The sequence below is a fragment of the Oculina patagonica genome, chromosome 12, assembly GCF_052425735.1.
Source record: "Oculina patagonica isolate OP01 chromosome 12, crgOcupat, whole genome shotgun sequence".
Taxonomy (NCBI): Eukaryota; Metazoa; Cnidaria; class Anthozoa; order Scleractinia; family Oculinidae; genus Oculina; species Oculina patagonica.
In genome coordinates this window covers 2,061,130-2,080,664 of record NC_135769.1, presented here as the reverse complement: position 1 = coordinate 2,080,664, position 19,535 = coordinate 2,061,130, and the positions used below count along the sequence as shown (strand labels likewise).

General features: G+C 41.5%; 2 protein-coding genes across 9 annotated transcripts; one reads left to right on the top strand and one right to left on the bottom strand.

Moving 5' to 3' along the window:
• Nucleotides 1-175: 175 nt before the first annotated feature.
• LOC144631354 (choline dehydrogenase, mitochondrial-like) lies at nucleotides 176-11,567 on the bottom strand. Of its 4 annotated transcripts, none has more exons than XM_078489777.1 (8): nucleotides 11,264-11,567; nucleotides 9,707-9,787; nucleotides 8,730-8,994; nucleotides 6,863-7,035; nucleotides 5,731-6,236; nucleotides 3,681-3,911; nucleotides 2,415-2,616; nucleotides 176-2,285 (listed from the first exon to the last, which is right to left on the bottom strand). In XM_078489777.1, exons 2-8 carry the CDS (start codon nucleotides 9,783-9,785, stop codon nucleotides 1,987-1,989), a joined length of 1,755 nt encoding a protein of 584 aa, XP_078345903.1. In that variant the 5' UTR covers nucleotides 9,786-9,787; nucleotides 11,264-11,567; the 3' UTR covers nucleotides 176-1,986. The 4 variants fall into 4 exon arrangements, with proteins under 4 accessions (XP_078345903.1, XP_078345904.1, XP_078345901.1 ...); XM_078489778.1 differs by having other exon boundaries at nucleotides 8,730-8,991; XM_078489775.1 differs by lacking the exon at nucleotides 11,264-11,567 and adding an exon at nucleotides 10,880-10,949.
• Nucleotides 11,568-11,642: 75 nt separating this feature from the next.
• Nucleotides 11,643-19,451, top strand: LOC144631353 (choline dehydrogenase, mitochondrial-like). Of its 5 annotated transcripts, none has more exons than XM_078489774.1 (8): nucleotides 11,643-11,713; nucleotides 12,468-12,572; nucleotides 13,370-13,640; nucleotides 14,575-14,747; nucleotides 15,338-15,843; nucleotides 16,109-16,342; nucleotides 17,444-17,645; nucleotides 18,034-19,451. In XM_078489774.1, the coding sequence occupies exons 2-8, from the start codon at nucleotides 12,491-12,493 to the stop codon at nucleotides 18,354-18,356; spliced, it is 1,791 nt and encodes a 596-aa protein (XP_078345900.1). In that variant the 5' UTR covers nucleotides 11,643-11,713; nucleotides 12,468-12,490; the 3' UTR covers nucleotides 18,357-19,451. The 5 variants fall into 5 exon arrangements, 1 of the variants encoding a protein (XP_078345900.1); XR_013566716.1 differs by lacking the exon at nucleotides 11,643-11,713 and having other exon boundaries at nucleotides 12,168-12,572; nucleotides 18,034-18,722; nucleotides 18,759-19,451; XR_013566719.1 differs by lacking the exon at nucleotides 11,643-11,713 and having other exon boundaries at nucleotides 12,168-12,572; nucleotides 18,034-18,862; nucleotides 18,998-19,451.
• Nucleotides 19,452-19,535: the final 84 nt, after the last annotated feature.

Below are 19,535 nucleotides of genomic sequence, written 5' to 3'. Positions count from 1 at the left end.
GCGTCCAAAACGGATCAGTAAAACGCAAATAACTGCCACCTTCTCGCTGTGGAATCTTTTTTACGGTTCGCCAAGGTCACGTAAAATGACCATTCTCATTGGTCAAAAATTGGCCACGTGACTGCTGTCCAACCTCCTCTGGGTAAAACACATATTTGTTTTTTGTTCAAAAAGGTTCCTCCCATAACTTTTCAGAAATTAATAAAATAACACAACAGATCTTCTTAACAGTTTTGTGCATCAACCAAAGGTCTAATGGCTCTCCTTTTTATCTGCGAATACTCTATTAAACAAGGACTTAAAGTACAGTAAAATCCCGGCTTTTCGAAACTCCCGATTTCTCGAAACAATTTTCGTTTCCCTTGGATAGTATCAAGGGCCCGGGGGGGGGGGGGGGTACTGAAAAAAGTTTTATACGGGGAGGCTCCGCCCCAAGTTCTAACCCCTTACCCTTTTATATTACCATTTTTGACAGAAATTGTACCCCTTTCGTATACCTTTAACTGAAAAAGGTACCCCTTTCATATATCTAAGAGACATGGCGTGGACTTAAAATAGGACGTTTTCTTGTCATTTTTATGTAGCGCTTAATAAATTAAAATAATACAGCCATAAATTGCGTCTGTTCGAAATATTTTAATTAAAGGCCCTTTTAAATAAGCAAATGACAGATTTCCATACCCTTTCATATACTTAAACTCGTGAAATCCCTACCCTTTTATATACCTGAAGCCTGAAAAAGGTACCCCTTTCGGGCGGAGCCTCCCCGTATAGGCCATTATAGGGAGTACCCCCCCCCCCGGGATCAAGGGTCATATAGTACACCTCTATAACTTTACCTCTGATTTCACGAACCTCCCGATTTCTCGAAGCAATTTTCATTTCCCCTGCAGGTTAAAGAAATCGGGATTCTAATATTTCTTTAAACAATAATACCGAAAGACAGTGTTCTTAACACGTCTACAATCGTAATTGACCTTCTTTAATTAGATTCAATATGGGCGTGCAATGTTCTCCCTCTGTACAGCCAATAACAGCCCAGGCAACTAAAATGATACGTTTCATCGCGCAGAAAACCCGAATTCTATCAACACTTCCGTCGTTTGAGTTCTGTTATAACGAAAGTTAACGACCAAGGTTCGTAAGCAAACAATGAACTACATTAAATCAATAAATAATCATTTTTAGTTATTACTTGGCTTCACACTAGAAGCTAAGTTAGTTTTAAGTCAGCACTTGAGTCAAGTGCACTTGAAAATCTCAAGTCGCACTTTACAAAACTTGGCTTCACACTTGACGACATGGTATATTACTTGAGGTACAAGCCGTCAATCATCTTCAGAATCGTGACAACGCTGCACGCCGCTCTCATTTGGCTTCCATTTCCTATTGGTCAAGTGCGTTCTCAAGTGTGGTGTAGACCATACTTGGTGGCGTACTTCGGCTTCTTTGAACTACGAAAGTTTCCATGGTCACCAAGTAAAGTTCAAGTAAGTACGTTTTACCCCTTCACACTCAAGTAGGTTCCAATTGCACTTAGATTATACTTACGAGCTCTAGTGTGAAGCCAAGTAATATTACAGATGCCACAATAATTTCAATTAATACGAAATTTATACAGTTTAACCTCTATCAAGCGGCCTCCTATTAAGCGGCCAGTTACCAGAGACCTGTGACCTGTGACCTTCGAATTAGACCCGCCGCCCTTTTGGGAAAATCACTGTTGACAGTGACCGGCGTGTATATGTTATGGTTTAATTTTATCTTTGGTTTAAAATTTTTCAAACCAGTTTGATTTTCATTTCCCTTTGTTTCAGATTATGATAATGAATACAAGACAATGAAAAATCAAAATCAAACTGGTTTGAAAAATTTTAATCCAAATATAAAATTAAACCACAATATAAATATATAAATAAATTTCCGCGTTTTTAGGAGCTCCCGACGCACTACAGTTTCGTAAAAATAACGAAAGATCAAGATCTACTATTTGCCATAGACTGGTACATGTTCCTTGGGCAATGGCGGTTTCCCTAAAATGCAGTCCGCTGCCTTTTCCGCAATCATGATCGTGGCCGCGTTCAGATTACCGCTGACTATACTGGGCATAACAGACGCATCCACGACCCGAAGATTGTCGACTCCGAAGACTCGCGTATTCTTGTCGACAACAGCCGTCGGATCATCGTCGGCTCCCATTTTGCACGTGCCACAGGGATGGTAATCGGTCTTGGCGAATCCTCGTACGAAAGCATCTATTTCTTCTTCTGTTTTACATGATGTACCTACGAAGAGTGGTGAGGAAATGCGTTACAACAATGGAAACCAGGCGCTCTCAAAGACAGGAAGATTTCGCGCAGATTAGAGCTCTTTCAAGAGATTCATTTTCCACATAAGACAGATCTTTAACAAACCTGGTTTTAATTCTTTTCCTCTGTAAGGTTCAAAGGCCTTCTGGTTGAGCACATGACGGGCGATTCGTACGCAGGTCCTCATGAGCCGGCGATCGCTGTCACGTGTCAAATAGTTTGGTTGAATGACAGGATGAGTGAGTGGATCACGTGACCGCAGCTTGACAAAGCCTCGGCTCCTGGGTCTTAGGAATTCAATACAGAGCTGAAACAAAATAAACAAAAAGTGTTACAGAAACGGTTGTTTGGCGGAAAGATAAAGATAAGATAAGATAAGAAACTTTATTTAAGTGTCAAAACCTTATAGCCTGGAAAATAATACCATACTAATTAGGGGACACTGCTAAAAACTAAAAGCTACACTAATACTAAATATAAATACAATAAAAATATATATAAGTCATATAAAAATGTTATTATAATCTATGATATAGAAAAATGTTTAAATCTTAATTGTTAAAAAAAATAAAAAATAAAAAAAAAAAATAAATAAATAATAATAATAATAATAATAATAATAATAATAATAATAATAATAATAATAATAATAATAATAATAATAATAATAATGACTTGACTTGAGAGGCACTATGTGCAGCATAGGATGCATCCCTTACAGCCGTTGTCCATTAAGCGAGTTATATCCCTTTTGTGAATACGGTTTGTAAAAGCCTGCAGTGTCTTGGCTGATCTGTCAGCCGTAGAAAGTTTGCCCCATATAGTTTGGGTCCAACACAACGCAAAGAGTGCTTTCCATAAGTAACAGTGTTGTATCTAGGAGTAGAAAAATCTGATTGTCTCAGGTTATACGTGGAATTATGCTCGTTAAAAATGTTACAGATGCTATTAGGACATAATCTATGTTTAACTTTATATATATAAAGGACAACGCCAATTTATCGTTTCTCTTCCTCACGTTGGCCAGTCTCGAATCCGTAATGTACCAATCATGAGGCCACCACACAGTTCCCATTTTGCTCACTTATAGGCCTGGTAAAACGAGGCCGACATGTCTTCAGAAATCTGTTTTCAAAATTGTTTCCTCGTTTTGCCATGGTTCCATGTCACGCAGAAACACAGAATTATGTTTCTGCCGTGTAGTAGAAGCATATTTTGCTTCTTGGAGACAAAGTTGACGCTGCAAACAATGCTTCTCGTGTGGCAAAACCTGGAAACATTGGGGAAACATGCGCGCGCTACGGGTGTTCTTGGAAACATGTTTTCTCGTTTTGCCAGACCTTTAAAAGACTGTATATGTGAATTATTTACCTGATATCCATGTTGGATAATCTGAGATGTCCCCGCTTCCCTCATAACAACAGGAACAAATTGCATCTCTATATCCGGGTGTGATACATCAGGTTCACTTTTGACGAATCCACCGCTCTCGAAATGGTTTGTGGCACACGTCCCGCTCTTAAATAAAAACCACTGTGTTCCCGCCATGACCATGTTGTGCAGTTTAAAGGCGCTGTTTAGTGTTACGGGCTGGAGACATTCCTGTTGTAACAAGGCTGATTAGTGAACTTTTAAACTTATGTTCTTGTGCAAATTTTTTTACTCTCATAATGCCTCTCTCCACCCAGGGGTATAAAGGGGTACCGACAAATTTAATGCTAGGGGTAACCCTGCGATGGACTAACATCCCATCAAGGCGAAGTGGAAATGCTTATAGTCCCTTCATGCTACGAAAACCGGGATAAGCTCCGGTCGATGGGCCACTAGGGTCGAATGCAGACTTAATTACCTTTGACCTGAGCGAAAGGTGTCCTGCTACCTTCCAGGATCTTTTATCAAGTGGACCAAAACATCATCTAGGAACATGATGTTTATGGTGATCTTGACTCACTCGTCGCATACAGGCAGAACTCAAAGTTATTACAAAAAGGACAATTGTCATAAACGAGTTGTAGCCGCAGATTTGATAAAAACGGTCCTTGCTTCCCCGACTGCAGTGCTTGTCATATGATTTACACATGTTCAGATACTAATCACGCCTCTGATCACGTCCAACGGTTAATCAGGACGCAAGTTATTCTCCGTCACTCTAAGTTCTATTTACACTGAAGGAAGCCTCAAAATAAAAGCTTAGCTAAGCAGAAAATGACGAGAGTAGTAATTTCTCACGACTGAGAACAAAACTCCACGAAGAATTCTTCCAAATCTTACACAACCGCATATTATAGCAATTCGATCGCACCTCAGTGGAAAAAGACTTCCTTTTTATGTGAAAGTGGAGATAATCAATAAATATGGTAATATATCGAAAGAAAAACGGCGGGTACCGGGCATCCAAGATCGTTAATCCATACAAAGATCAATATTGCAGCGACGACCACCCTGACACCAGGGCCGGGTTTTCAAAGGATGAAAAAATCGCTATCGAGTTGATAAGTGCTTGAAGAATATAATACGCTATCCACTGGATAGTGAATTTTCCGGTGGATAGCGTTATCCACCCTTTGAACAACCAGGCCCTACCACAGTCCAGTTTTTTCCACTGCGCGCAATCCGTGCGCAGAAAGGACGCGCACAAACAAGTAGCTATAGCACAAACGTTAGGGGTCATAAATGGTGCTCGCAAAATTAGGCATCTGCTCGGAATGCTCGCAAAATTTTAGTGGATGCTCGTTTGCTCGTGCTCGCACCTTTTTTCAAGTGCTCGCATGCTCGACTTTAGTAGAAGAAGCTTATTGAAAAGTGCTCGTTGCTCGCAAGGCTATCTTTTGTCAATGCTCGTGCTCGCAAAGAAAACCGCTCTGCTCGCATGCTCGCAAAGACCATTCGATACCCCTAAACGTTCTTAATCAAATGTACTTACATATTGTAGTAAATAATAAAGATGGTAAATTTTAAGCTCGGTAATAAATAATAAAGATAAGATGTTCTACATGACACGAGCATGGGACAAAGAAAAATTCTGAGTCCCCGACGGGAATCGAACCCATACCCAACCGGTATTCTGGGAGGCCATGGGTTCGATTCCCGTCGGGGACTCAGAATTTTTCTTTGTCCCATGCTCGTGTCATGTAGAACATCTTATCTTTATTATTTATTACCGAGCTTAAAATTTACCATCTTTATTATTTACTACAAAACTTGATGAATTCGACATTGCTGATGCTAGCAGTATGTAGGACGCGTGTCACATATCAACCTAGTAAAATGGCCCAGCTCACAACGAGTCTCTCGTAGCTCAGTTGGTTAGAGCGCCCAACCGGTATTCTGGGAGGCCATGGGTTCGATTCCCGTCGGGGACTCAGAATTTTTCTTTGTCCCATGCTCGTGTCATGTAGAACATCTTATCTTTATTACTTACATATTGTACATAAACTTGCACATGATCTTGTAGATTTTTTCCTACTCCTGGTAAATTAGCCACCACGGGTATTCCCAACGCCTTTAACTCCTCCTCATCTCCAATACCAGACAACATAAGAAGCTGCGGTGAATTGAACACTCCTCCACAAACAATAACTTCTCTAGAAGCACGCGCGCTTGTTGTTGAGTTCCCGACGCAGTATTCTACCCCAGTAGCTTTGTCGTTTTCAAATAGAACTCTGTTTGCCAGCGCCCTTGTTTCAATGAATAAGTTCTTTCGATGTAGAGCGGGTTTAAGAAACGCCGTTGCCGCGCTCCATCGTTTTCCGTCATGCACAGTTCGATCTAGCCGCCCAATCCCTTCCTGTTGATAGCCGTTGAAGTCTTCTGTGGATGGATAGCCAGCTTCAATACCTGCATCAAGAAAGGTCTGGTGCAGAGGGTTGGAGCTTGTACCACGTGACACGCGCAGCGGGCCGCTTCCACCTCGGTATTGGTTAGCACCTAGACCAAAGAAAGATAATTGGATTGAACAGTTAGAGCGGTTTTTGCTTGAGTGTTGAAAGTAATTTGCGCTTCGGCTTTGGTTTTGCATTACTACACTGAGTGATTGGTTTAAAATTCTCGCGCCACATTCTCGACCAATCAGGACTTAAACCAAAAGCAATGGTGTCTTGCTCGCCCACATTTTCCCGCGCTTCGTGCTGGCTACATGTATTTTCTTCGAGTTTTGACTGGTTTACTGGATTGTCTGTGTCCTTTGTGATTGGCCAGAGTAAATTACTTTGGTTTTGGTTTAACGACACTTAACTGAACACTGCTCTAAAATCATTGGCAAATTCTTGTACTTGGTCATGTTGTTATGTCGAGAGTACCAGAGAGAAAGGGGTGAGGGGAGGAGGAGGGAATAGTAGTGAGAGGGTGTAAAGTGGAAAGGGAACTAATCGGATAATCGTTGGTGATTTCACCACCTGGGAGAAAAAAAGAGGAGGTTCGAAATCACTAAGGATTTCGTACAGTAAGGGCAAACTTATCGGGCGTCAAAATCTTACGAACATAACATCTGGGCATGATAAGGCTTGAAGGCTAGCGATAAGGCCCCTGTTATCGATCCCCGTGAACAGACGTACCAGGCTCGTAGGTTTCTGACTTCTTGAAGTAAGGCAGACAACCTGCGTAAGACCACCCTGTGGCACCTTCTCTGTCCCATCTGTCGAAATCAAATGCATGTCCTCGCGCGAAAATCATCGCATTTATCGACGAGGAACCGCCCAATACTCGACCTCTAGGATGATACATGGTCCTGCAACACAGAACATGACAGAAAACGATTGGAGTTTTATAGCCCCACAAAAGACAATTTGTCAGAGGATTCTAAACAACAACAACAACAACAACACCACACAACCCACTTTATTGTACCCATAAAAACTTTTTAAAGGAAATGCAAGTTGCTAAAGGTCCAGTCTCGCGACTCACGAATTGCTTCAATGCTCACTCAGTTTATTTTACCATCAGGCGAGAAGCCTGAGTATTCTTGTAGCCTGAGAATCCTTGTAATTCAAGAGAATCCTTGTAATTTAAGACTAAGCTGTAATTCAAGACTCAGTTAAAGCCAGTTGTCATCAGTATAGAAGTTTTCGGCTCAAATCTGAAATGTTAGGGAGCGGAGGAAGCATTGGCTAGGCCATTTCTGAGTTCCTTATACCTCCATTTCTACACAAGTGCTGGTGATTTCATGCTTTTACTGCAAGTTCTTTCTCATGTAAATCAAACATGTTCCTTGGACTCGTTTTCAAACAGAGGCAAAATGAAGGAATTAGATGCCCCTTTACTCTTGATAGCTTCCTCCACAGGCTACTCCTTTGAATACTTAATATTGGGATTCCTGTGGTAGCAGAGAGGAAGAGAGAGAAAAGTGGGACTAGTAGGGAGGAAGACTGGGGACGAAGTAGTCCGGAAAAAATAAGGGGTGTGCTTTTTCTTTCTCCCTCTCCCCCTTGTTTTTTGCTCTTTTGCTCAGTCCCAGTCTCTTTTTCCGGGGGGGGGGGGGTACTCCATATAATGGCCTATATGGGGAGGCTCCGCCTGAAAGGGGTACCATTTTCAGGCTTCAGGTATATAAAAGGGTAGGGATTTCACAAGTTTAGGTATATGAAAGGGTAGGGAAATCTGTCATTAAGATATTTAAAAAGGCCTATAAATTAATTATTTTGAACAGACGCAACTTATGGCTGTATCGTCTTAATTTATTAAGCGCTACATAAAAAATGTCAAGAAAACGTCCTGTTTTAATTAAGTATATTTTGTGTCGTGTAGGTATATGAAAGAGGTACCTTTTTTCTATAACAGGTATACGAAAGGAGTGCTTTTTCTGGTATATAAAAGGGTAAGGGGTTGGACCTCGGGGTGGAGCCTCCCCGTATAAAACTTTTTTGAGTACCCCCCCAGGTCTCTTTTCTGTAACAAAGGGAGTTGCCTGCAGAGGAGGCTATACTCTTTAGTGCTCTATGCACTTCTCTTTTTTAAGGGGGTATTTCTCCTGATGTGGGAGGCGTGGTGGCCTAATGGTTAGTGCGCCGGACTCCGGATCGAGCGGTCTGAGTTCGAGCCCCGGCCGAGGTCACTTGTGTTGTGTTCTTGGGCAAGACACTTTACTCTCATAGTGCCTCTCTCCACCCAGGTGTATAAATGGGTACCGGCGACATAATGCTGGGGGGGAACCCTGCAATGGACTAGCATCCCATTCAGGGGGGAGTAGAAATATTCCTAGCCGCTTAATGCTACGGAAACCGGGATAAGCTCCGGCAGTGTGGGCCGCTTGGCTCGTGGCTTCTCCTTATCCCTTATTATTTCTCCTGAAAAGGAAGGGACAGAGTCAAGGTATAAGGGTCGTTTTAAGAATGCACCTTAAACATTGGCAAAACTATGGTTTTGCCAGTGTATTTCTTTTTAATCGCTTATGAAATACAGATCAAGAAAACAAATTGCAATTACCTATTTTGCAAATTTTCTTGAGGTTGTGATGTATAGCACCAGTTATGACTGTCAGCATCTAGGTTGTATGGCATTGCTGCTGGCATGTGGATTTTCCATGTGTTGTCTTTTGGTCCAGCTTCAAGGAGAAGCACCTTTGTATCTGGATTTTCTGTGAGCCGATTGGCTAGAACACATCCAGCAGATCCGCCTCCAATGATGATGTAATCATGGGTGGACGAAAATGACGAAGTTGACTTGAAACCGCTTGGTTGGACTTGGCCTGCTAGTGAACGGAATGTACAGTTATTAAACTTTTAGCATTGTTTATAAGCAGGAAGGGAAGAGTATTTTTTTAAAAAAATATTTTCTATGTAGCTATTGATCCACAGTAGGTGGACTTCTATAGCTCATGGGGGGGGGGGGGGAGGTGCAGGTGCACCAATCGCACCTCCCTCCCGACGGGCCTAACTGCTAAGATTACTCTAGTGAGAGGGTTACCCTAGCACTTGCACATTTTTCATTAAAATATTTACAAAAAAAAATGACATTTGTTTACCCTCAGTAACTGATTTAGCACAAGAACTAATAGGGCCCAGCATTCAAACATAAGAAACAAGGCAGCCAGGGTTTACCTTAGCATGCCACCCTCGTTCTAGGGTTACCCTAGTGCAAGGGTAACCCTAGCTGCCTTGTAAATGTTCTGCTAAGGACAACTAGCCTACCCATGACAACTTGCATCTGGTTTCCAGACCCTTTGATTGTTGTTTGTGATGCTTGGTAACCATGTGCGGTTACCAAACACATAAAGGTGTCCTGGGAGGTAAGGTAACCCTTCCAGTGAAATTTTGTTTGTAACCCAGGCTATTCTTGACCCTCCTGCCAGGGTATTTATTACCCTAGCCTAGCACTTGGGTTACCCTTCCTGCTTGTAATAAGAGCCTTAATTAGTTAAGTACGCCAACAGCAAACAAAGAAACAAAGCTGGTTTAACTGACCCCTGGTTTTCCATGCAAATGTTTTTCTTGATATTTGTGCTCTACAAGCAAACCTCAAGGAAAAGCTGTACATACTCATGCCTATAAAAGGAGTAACATAATTTTAGCCATTCGTCTACATGACAGAACCTTACCCTCACTCTACCTTGCTGGGTAAGAACTGGTATGGGTGGAGGGGGAGGGGGTGGTAGTGATGGGGTTGTGCAACCCCAGGGAGGGGGAGGGTGGTGGTAATGGGGTTGTGCAACCCCAGGGAAGAGGCTCCCATATGGGATGCTCATCAGAAAACCTGAACTAAACCCCTAAAACCCCCCGAAAATGGAGGGAGGGGGTATAAAATCCCATTTCCCAGCCTATTTTTTCCCAAATTTCCTAATCCCATTCCCAGCTCTATTTTTTGATTCCCAGTCCCAGTGACCTAGATCCAATTTTCCCAGTGACAATTTGTCCAAATCCCAGTTCCCATTTTACCCCTTCAGGCCCCTTCTAAAGGTATTTGGCTGAAACTTTTTTCACCCCTAAAACACAACAGACCACCAATACAGTATGGCAGTGATTTATATCAAAATCATCATCATTATTCTATTTTTATTATTTCATTTTCCAACCCATAACAAAACCTTGACAGATAAAAAAATTATGGCGTTCTGTTCTGTAAAAACCCTAAGTTAGACCAAAATCCATAATTTACACTCCTAAATGAGATGACAAGCATCCTATACCTAGTCCTTTTTGTATGGGAGTCCCCATGGGGGTGCAATAGACTTTTGGGTACAAATTGGAATTTCTTTGGTTGTTGGGAATGGCGAATAACCTTGTCAACAGGGGGGTGTGAATATAAAATGGAATGGCCCTTGTGGCAGCAATATGGCCAACTTATATAACAAAATGCAATGTACTGGTATGATTTATTAAAAAAATCAAACAATAGATCAGAATTGTGATATGTGAATGGCTAATGCAAGAATTTCAGTAGTGTCAAACAAGTACTGGGAGTAAAAAAAAACCCACAGAGCTGATAGGGAATAATCCTTGGTTCAACTTCAGTTAATTGGTTGGGGGGGGGGAGCAAGGCAGGGGGGCTAACCTTCTGCTTGATAAAACCTCAAGTGTTAAGTATTTTGGGTTAGGTTGGAAAAAGCGAACTAGGCGTTTTCATGTTTATAGTTGCACCTTGATTCCTGTCTCTTTTACCTTGCATAACTCTATCAAAGTTTTGCAGAAATGTAGCCTAAGCATTAGGCTTATATTCAAAGCTTCAGTTCATTCACCCTCCGAAGCAAGCAAATCATTTCAACAGGTACATACAACCGTATGATCTGTGGTATTTTTTTTTCATTACTCTAACTAGATGATTTAAGTGGCAAATTATTTACTGAAGCAACGAGGGAGAGGCTAAAGCTAGCGCTTTAGAAAGGTCGAAATATACTATAGAGAGAAACGCTCAATTAAAACACTTGGACATCTGTGCAAGTAAGGCGAGGAGATTTTTTCTCAAGTCACGGAAACGCTCATTTAAACATTGATGGAACAATAATAATATTGATCTCGGCTTACCGGAGTGCGGGTTGCACAAGTCAAGAAAGTAGATTTGCACTAGTCACTGCTAAAAGACCCCACGTTGCTACTGCAGTAAGAGCTCTCATTCGTTTGCGTGACTCTCCACTTTCTCACGAGAGCGGCCGGACAACCCCTGCGGACTGTCACGACATACTGATCAGTCACGAGTGTAAGGCTCTCCAATGTGTGTTAAGTCACGATTTTATATAACTGTTCCATTAGGTTAAAACATGTTTCAGTTCACTGTCAAGATATGAAGAGAGAATATTTGCATTTTCTAAACATCACATCGTGACACCATCGCCCTGTTGCCTGTCCGGTCCGACTCTGTTGCCAATTTTTGGGTACACTAGTTCCCAGTCTTTCCATGTAACACAAGCTGCACTTTTTTGGCTTCAAGTACAAGATTTATCTTCTCTATTTTATGCCATCGTGTGACGCTGTCAGGTAAAAGTTTGACTTTTATGTGTTCAAATAGAAATATCGTAGTGATACCCTGGAGTAATACGCTTCATTTGCGGGAAATTGAATAGTCTCGTGGGATCTTCCACCCCGATCTTTTTATAGCAAACGTAAGTGATACTCAGTGACGGCACGCGAGTGGAGAAACCGTAAAAATACAGACAACAAGAAAACCACTAAAACCAGAAATGCCGAAATTGATCCAGTAAAAGTACTGTTGCTGATATATGTGGATTACACTGTATACATTCCAGTACAAAAACGAAGTTCAGGCGACATGTTCAATTTTGGACGAAAAAAATCTGGGGAGGAAATTGTCACGAAAGTCGCGTTACGTGACAAGTCTCCTTCCTTCATAAGTTGGGGAGCGGCAGGGCCGGGGGGGAGTAAGTTAACATGTGCGGGGGGAGGGGGGGGTGTTGGTGGTGGTTATTGTAGGCCGGGGGATTTATTAGCCTTTAATTGTATGCAGTTTCCATTTTGACCATCTGGCTACCCACCAGGGGAGGGTAAGGGGTCCATGCACCCACTGTGCCTCCCTCTTAGGAGGGGGTCTCCACGATCTCTGGGTGGCGCGGTACAGGCGACATGTAGCTAAGCTGTCGAAATAAACTGCAGTAAAGCTTGCAAGCGACTCTGAGAGCCTGAAATGCTTTACAACCGTATATTTAGAAGGTGGTTTTCGATAAAACCGAAAAATCATTTGGCGTTTCTTTAAAAATAAATATTTGAATTTCAGATTATAACATCTGCGTCAATGACATGGCAACCTCCTTGATGTTGAAAAGATGCTTCTTTAAAATTCTTCCTGCAGCACGTGCACCACATAAAATTATATTAACGGGTAAGTAAATTTCTTTTTCAGCTCCGTTTTTAGTCATTAGCCAAAATACCTCAAAACGCTAATAGCGTGACACTCTTGATAAATTACGAGAACGAATCAGTGACAACATCGAGTACTATAATTAAAATGGAAAAGCTGTGATTTGAAATACTCTGAGCTACAGCAAAAGGAAATTGCATTATTTAAAAGTTATCTCATGATCAAGAGCTAACTAGACTCAAGCGTCTTTTACATAAAAAGCTTGAAAATTACTGGGTGCATTTTCAGTTATATCTACATCACTTTACGAGTCCTTCACGCCGGGAACGAGTGAAAAAAGACGTTTTCTTAGGCCCTCATTACTCTCTCCTCCGCAGAGGCCTCTTTTATTTTATTATTATTATTACTTAATAAGTTTACGCTTTTGCAATATTGTAACAAATTTACAGTCATGCAAATAGAGCTTGTTGTTGTTGTCATTTATTTTTTCGTACGGGCTCGAGGCGGGAGAGGTTAAAAGTAATTGCGTGGAGCCTTGTGAAATTAAAGGGAAATGAAAGCGCACAGGCAGCCTCTGCGGAGGAGAGAGGGCTCTTTAAACGACCCCTACTGGTATACTAGCCCAAACCAACAAACATGGCCATTTGTGTCAAAATGGCAACCCTTGTTTACTATCTCTGGGCTCTAGTTCAGTATATACAAATTGCAGAAATTCTATTCCGCCAAATGACCAATCGAAAAAATAAACTCCCGCAAAATTTTCACTTAACTCAGTTACTTGCAACCCTTATATGCCCAAGTTTTTTTTTCTCGCATAGCCCACAGCCCTAATTTTCATCAACGATGTTTCCAATCCACCATGAAGTTCTCTTCAACCCACGACTACATTATTTGTGGAGCAGGATCTGCAGGCTGTGTTTTGGCAAACCGTTTGTCGGCAAACCCTGAAAACAAAGTTCTTTTACTTGAGGCAGGACCTAAGGATTGGACATGGAAGATCCACATGCCGGCTGCGCTTATATATAATCTTTGTGACAAGAAATACAACTGGTATTACGAGACAGAGCCACAAGAGTTTATGGATAATAGGTATCTCTCCGAAAGTTAGAGCGGTTTTCAATTAAGTGTCATAAAACAGAAACCAAAGCAATTCACAATTGTCAATCACAACCAACGTTCAATACATAACGATCTAATGAGAACACGCAGCAAATGTACACGTGACAAGCGCCAAGCACGGGAAAACGCGATTGATCAAATCGTGATTGGTTTCGGCCTTGCATCTGATTCGTTGAGTAGGTGGCCTGAGCTTTTCAAACCAATCACATTGTGTAGTAAAGCAAAATCAAGCAATTTTAGACTATTTTTGGGCACTCAATTGAAAATTGCTCCAACTATGTTTTAAAATTAAATAATTCCATGACTGCTGCATTTTACAAATCCTGGCTACAACAATATGAGCAATGCGGCATGTGTGGAAAATGACAGAGTATTTATAGCCCAGAGTGTACTCTCCAGTCCATGACATACTTCGCTTTTTAGGTTATTATTTATATTATAAATATTATTAGGTTAAAGGAATTCAAGATGGCGTATTCATTTTTGCGTTTATATGACGCCTTAGTGACGCCTTTGCTGTTTCAAATGACAACCAAACTGTTAGTTGAGACCGGAGTTTTGTCGAACACGTAGCTTTTAAAGTGTTGTGGTTATACATTCAAACTCAATAGAATTATTAATAAAGACATTTACACCCAATAAAATCAAGTAAAAGACGTCATAATGACGTCAAATTGCGTCATAACGACACCAAAAATAGCTATAGCTATTGGGAGCTATTAGAATGTGTCTGTACATTATCGTGTGTGAATTTGGTTGCCGTAGTTTTAGCGGTTTTATAGTTACAGGTGGCTGGCCTCTGAAGAAGGCCCCCCGCCTCAGTCCCAAAAGGTCCCCCAAGTGCCTCTTTGAATAAGTTTAACATTAAAAACATACTTATTTTAACAAATAAATTATTTTCCAGACGGCTGTACCAACCCAGAGGACGAGTATGGGGTGGATCGTCATCTTTGAATGGCATGGTATACGTCAGAGGTCATGCTTATGATTACGATCGCTGGGTAAAGGAAGGTGCTGAAGGCTGGTCATATGCCGACTGTTTGCCATACTTTAAGAAGTCCCAGACTCATGAATTAGGTAGGAGTTAAAATAAGCTTAATACGCAAGTTCTAAAACTCATTAATAATTCATCAAGTTAAAACAAAGAAAATCATAACCGTGAAGGAGGTTTGGATACCCGGTCTTAATTAGCATAGATTTTTACGATTTATTTCCCCGTTTACTCTGTGGTTTTTACTTCGATTGAGAAGATATATCAAACACTCGAGACAGTGTTTCATTGGCTATCAAAACACCTCGAATTTTTTCAAAAATACTCCACTGCGCGTCATATTTTCAACTCTCTTCTCGGTGTTTGGATATCCCGAAGAAACACTGTCTCTCGTGTTTGATATATTACTTGAAACGTAGTTTCAACGTGAGTTTGCTTGCTTGAGCAGTTTGCTTCTCAGGTTTGGGCCCAAATGAGTTGTGTAACTTTGGAATCAGGTATCGCGCATGTCGTGGAAAGAAGACAATGGATTATATGTGAATACAAATAAGGGCAAAAGTGTACTCTGTATTAGAGTTTAAAATAGTGAACAGTTTTTGTAAAAGCCGGTGGAGCGGTCTGTACGATGCTGGCTAATCGCGATTGAATTGATTATGTTTATACCGTATTTTTGTAGGTCCAGACGATTACAGAGGTGGTGATGGCCCTCTCCATGTATCACGCGGTAAAATGAACAATCCTCTATACCAAGCATTCATTGACGCAGGTGTCCAAGCTGGCTATCCCTTCACAGAAGACATGAATGGCTATGAACAAGAAGGATTTGGTTGGATGGACATGACAGTCTACAAAGGTGTACGGTGGAGTGCAGCAAATGCCTATCTCAGACCTGCGCTGAAACGTAAAAACCTTCGAGCCAAAACAAGAGCAATGATCACAAAGATTGTGTTTGAAAGCAACCGTGCTGTAGGTGTCGAGTACGAGTTAGACGGTCAAGTGAAGCGGGCTATGGCCAGGAAGGGAGTTATTTTATCCGCTGGAACGATAAATACACCACAGATATTAAATTTGTCTGGTATTGGAAATGCTGATGACTTGAAGAAGCTTGGTATCCCTGTGAAGGTTCACCTTCCTGGTGTGGGGCAAAACTTTCAGGATCATTTAGAGATGTATTTTCACCAGGTTTGTAGCTTACGTATTGTATCCCTGATGTACTTCTTGCAGCTTCCAAACCCGCAAACGTGATCTAGTTACAAAATGTTTATTTCTGGATTAGGAGTTCTTGGTTTGAGCCCTTGCCATGATCGCTATGCTGTGTTTTAGGAAGACACGCTGACGATTTGTAGAAGTTTAGCTTGGTATTCCTGTGAAGGTTTATCTTCCAGGTGTCGAGCAAAACGTTCAGGATTATTCAGCGATGTATTTTCATCAGGTTTGTTTTTTTCAGGAATGTACTCCCAATACATCAAGTTTGTACCGCACACTCAAATGGTGGAACATGGTTCCTATTGGAGGTAGGTGGTTCCTTACCAGGACTGGCCCGTGCGCCACCAACCATCTCGAGGCCGGTGGTTTTATTCGCAGCAAGGAAGGTATCTCCCATCCCAACATACAGTACCACTTTCTACCTGCCGCATTTAAAGATCACGGTAGAGTAGCAGTGGAGGTTCCCGCCTTTCAGGTAAGTTCATGAGTAAAATCGACACTGTCCCTTCTTAGGGTACCAAACGGGAGGGTAGCTGTAGCCCAGAAGCCTTAAGATTTTTACCGTAGAGGCTGGACCCCGTCGTATTGCTGCTTGGAACCCTAATATCACTTTGTTGCAGAGCATGGAATCCTGAAAGCGCTTGCTGCATACCTCGGATTTCTGGATCCCTAAATTCCTTTGGGACCTTGTCATCCAACAATGTTCCTGTTTAAAGTGCAAGCAAAGATGAGCGATTTTTTCAGGCTTTAATTTCTTGCAACGCATAACAGCAGAGACAAAGCCAAGCGTGAAGGCGCGTTGGCCTATTGGTAAGGGCGTTCGTCTTAAGATCTGTAGGTGGAAGGTCCGAAGTCAAGACAGTTTACCCACCCAGTTTACTGTTATTGCTCGGACTGGTTGAAAATGCTAAAAGTGGACTATCATCCTATCCAGGAGAAGTAGAAGTACTCCAAGTCGAAATAAAGAAAGTAGATTGCATGGCAGTGCCACTGTAGCGGATTCTTTGATCCTTATGATTAGAAAAAAAAATTGAAACTTAACCCTATCCAGACCGGGGGGGGGGGGGCGGAAAGTGCCCGCGCTGACTTTGAACGCTAATAACTTTTTTTAATATTCAGCCAAACGCTGTCAAACTTTACGACTTTATCTAAAATGTATCTGGGAACAATTTGATATGATAGGTTGCTGTGTCAGGAACTTGACGTCACCATGTCAACGGCATTTTGACAGGCCTGTTTTCTCCAAATTTGTAAATTTCGTGTTTCTATTAATGAAAATTAACAGTTTTATTGAATTTTAGTACTTTGCAGTAATTTTTAGCGGTTTTCTGACGTTTTGGATTGCTTAAATATCCTGGAAGTTACGGAGGGGGGGGGGGCGGAATCCGCCCCCCCCCCCGGTCTGAAAAGATCCAAAAAGCCCAGTCTGAATAGGGTTAATGGCAAGTAAGACTATTTTTGCAATTTCAGTAAATTATAACTTACAACAACAACAATTCTATATTGCCAGAAAAAATTAACTTTCCAGATGATGTCATAATGCTTGATAACATGGTCTACTTCTTTGTTTCTCAAGGTTCATGTTGGTTCCCTGCGAGCTCAGAGTCGTGGATATGTAAAGCTGAAGTCTTTGAATCCATATGATTATCCCATTATCAACCCAAACTACCTCTCCGCTGGAGAAGATAGAGTAGATTTGAGGGATTCCATTAAACTTACTCGTGAAATATTCAAACAGAAGGCTTTGGATCCGTTTCGTAAAAAGGAACTACGGCCAGGTATTCGCAATGAATAGACTATCAACTAATATCCCACCCCATTAATTGACGATAACCATCCCTTTGTATAGAGCGGTTTTCACTTAAGTATCGAAAGTAATTTGCGTTTGCTTTGGTTTTGCATTACTACGCTCAGTGATTGGTTTAAAAAACTCGCGCCACTTTCTCAGCCAACCAGAACTAAAACCAGAACCAATCTTGTCTCGCTAATGCTACCGTGGTTTTAGCTCTTTAAGCTTCTTGTTGTTATCTGTTCCTTCCAGCTATTACTCAACACCCCTCAACTTCCTGAACAATGCAATAAAATAAATATATGTATCCCTTTGCATGATAGTTGCAGTTGCTCAATTCTATCATGACATTCCTTTTTTAATCCACGTATTTCAAGGTGAACACGTTCAAACTGATGACCAAATCGACGCTTGGGTTCGACAACATGCTCAGACTGCTTACCATCTAGCGTGCACGTGCAAGATGGGTGCCGAAGATGACCCGATGGCTGTCGTCAATAACAAAACGGAGGTCTTCGGAGTGGAAAATCTAAGAGTTGTTGACGCGTCAATCATGCCGAGCATTGTTAGTGGAAATATTAATGGACCAACCATTATGATCGCCGAGAAGGCAGCTGATATCATATTAGGAAATCCACCCTTGCCTAAATCAAATGCTCCAGTGTACAGGACGCCAGAAAAGCTAAAGGAAGAGAGATAGTTCATCATACGCGGCCGAGATTGAAATACTGTTGTATGTGACAGTGTATAAGGGCATGTGAAAAACGGATATGAGATCACAAATTGGCGGTTGGAAGAAATCGTTTTGTATGTTGGGACACTAACAGCAGAGCCGTAATCAGACCTTTGCCGTAGACGAGGCAAAATCTTGCTAGGGCAGTTCTGGTGGCATGCTCTCCAGGAAGTGTTGAAATGTAGAAGTTCTAAAACTCTTTCTTCGACATTTTTCATAATTGAGAGAAATCTTTTGTTCAACGTGGGATTATTTTCCCAACAAAACATATTTTTGTTTTTAACTAAAGATTAAAATCTAGACTAGGCAAGTGCCTCTTCTTGCCTCTTGCTAGTTACTGCCCTGAACAGTCGGCAGGGTATTTTGCAGAATGCAGAACGCAGAACGTAAAATGATGAAATGGCTGAACGGACAGAGCGGCGATAGTATAATGCCCTAACCAGCAAATAAAAGCAAATCGTAAGCAAACCGGAGTGAAGCTAACCGCCAGCAAACTGGAGTGAAAGCTAATCGCAAGCAAACTGGAGTGAAAGTTAACCGCCACCAAACTGGAGTAAAAGTTAACCGCCAGCAAACTGGAGTGAAAGTTAACCGCCACCAAACTGGAGTGAAAGCTAACCACAAGCAAACTGGAGTGAAAGCTAACCGCAAGCAAACCGCTGACCATCATTCTGCGTTCTGCGTTCTACAAAGTACCCCTGCCGACTAACAGTTGTACAATTTAGAATAATAGCTTAAACTTTAAGGAACTGAAATGGAGGTGTTGAACGAGCTCGGGCACATATTAAAAAACACACCCAACCTGTCATCTTTTAAGCTGAATTTTAGTGGCTCAGCCAGTGCAGCACTTGCCTTAAATGTCAATTATACAGACATTTGTTGCTTTTAAATCTGTTTAATATTGTATATGTGGGGTTTACATCTTTTTGATATTGTATTTTTAATATGTAATTAATTTATTCTTAGCAGTTAAATTGTCAAACACTTTTTTATGAGCCTCTGGCTCGGGAGATTGGGAGACCACTCCTTGTCTATTTGACACTAAATAAATTACTTTACGTACCTTGTATTGAGAGGCGCGGTGGCCTAATTGTTAGCGCGCTGGACCCCAGATCGAGCGGTCCAGGTTCGAGACCTGGCTGGGTA

Excerpts from the sequence above, each read along its gene's own strand:
- LOC144631353 (XM_078489774.1), top strand. The coding sequence starts at position 12,491 with ATGGCAACCTCCTTGATGTTGAAAAGATGCTTCTTTAAAATTCTTCCT. Across the intron at positions 12,573-13,369 it reads ACATAAAATTATATTAACGG|CCCACAGCCCTAATTTTCAT; the intron begins GTAAGTAAATTT and ends TTTCTCGCATAG. Across the intron at positions 15,844-16,108 it reads TAGAGATGTATTTTCACCAG|GAATGTACTCCCAATACATC; the intron begins GTTTGTAGCTTA and ends TGTTTTTTTCAG.
- LOC144631354 (XM_078489775.1), bottom strand. The coding sequence starts at position 10,907 with ATGCAAGGTAAAAGAGACAGGAATCAAG. Across the intron at positions 6,237-6,862 it reads GTCAGAAACCTACGAGCCTG|GTGCTAACCAATACCGAGGT; the intron begins GTACGTCTGTTC and ends TCTTTGGTCTAG. Across the intron at positions 2,617-3,680 it reads TTATCCAACATGGATATCAG|CTCTGTATTGAATTCCTAAG; the intron begins GTAAATAATTCA and ends ATTTTGTTTCAG.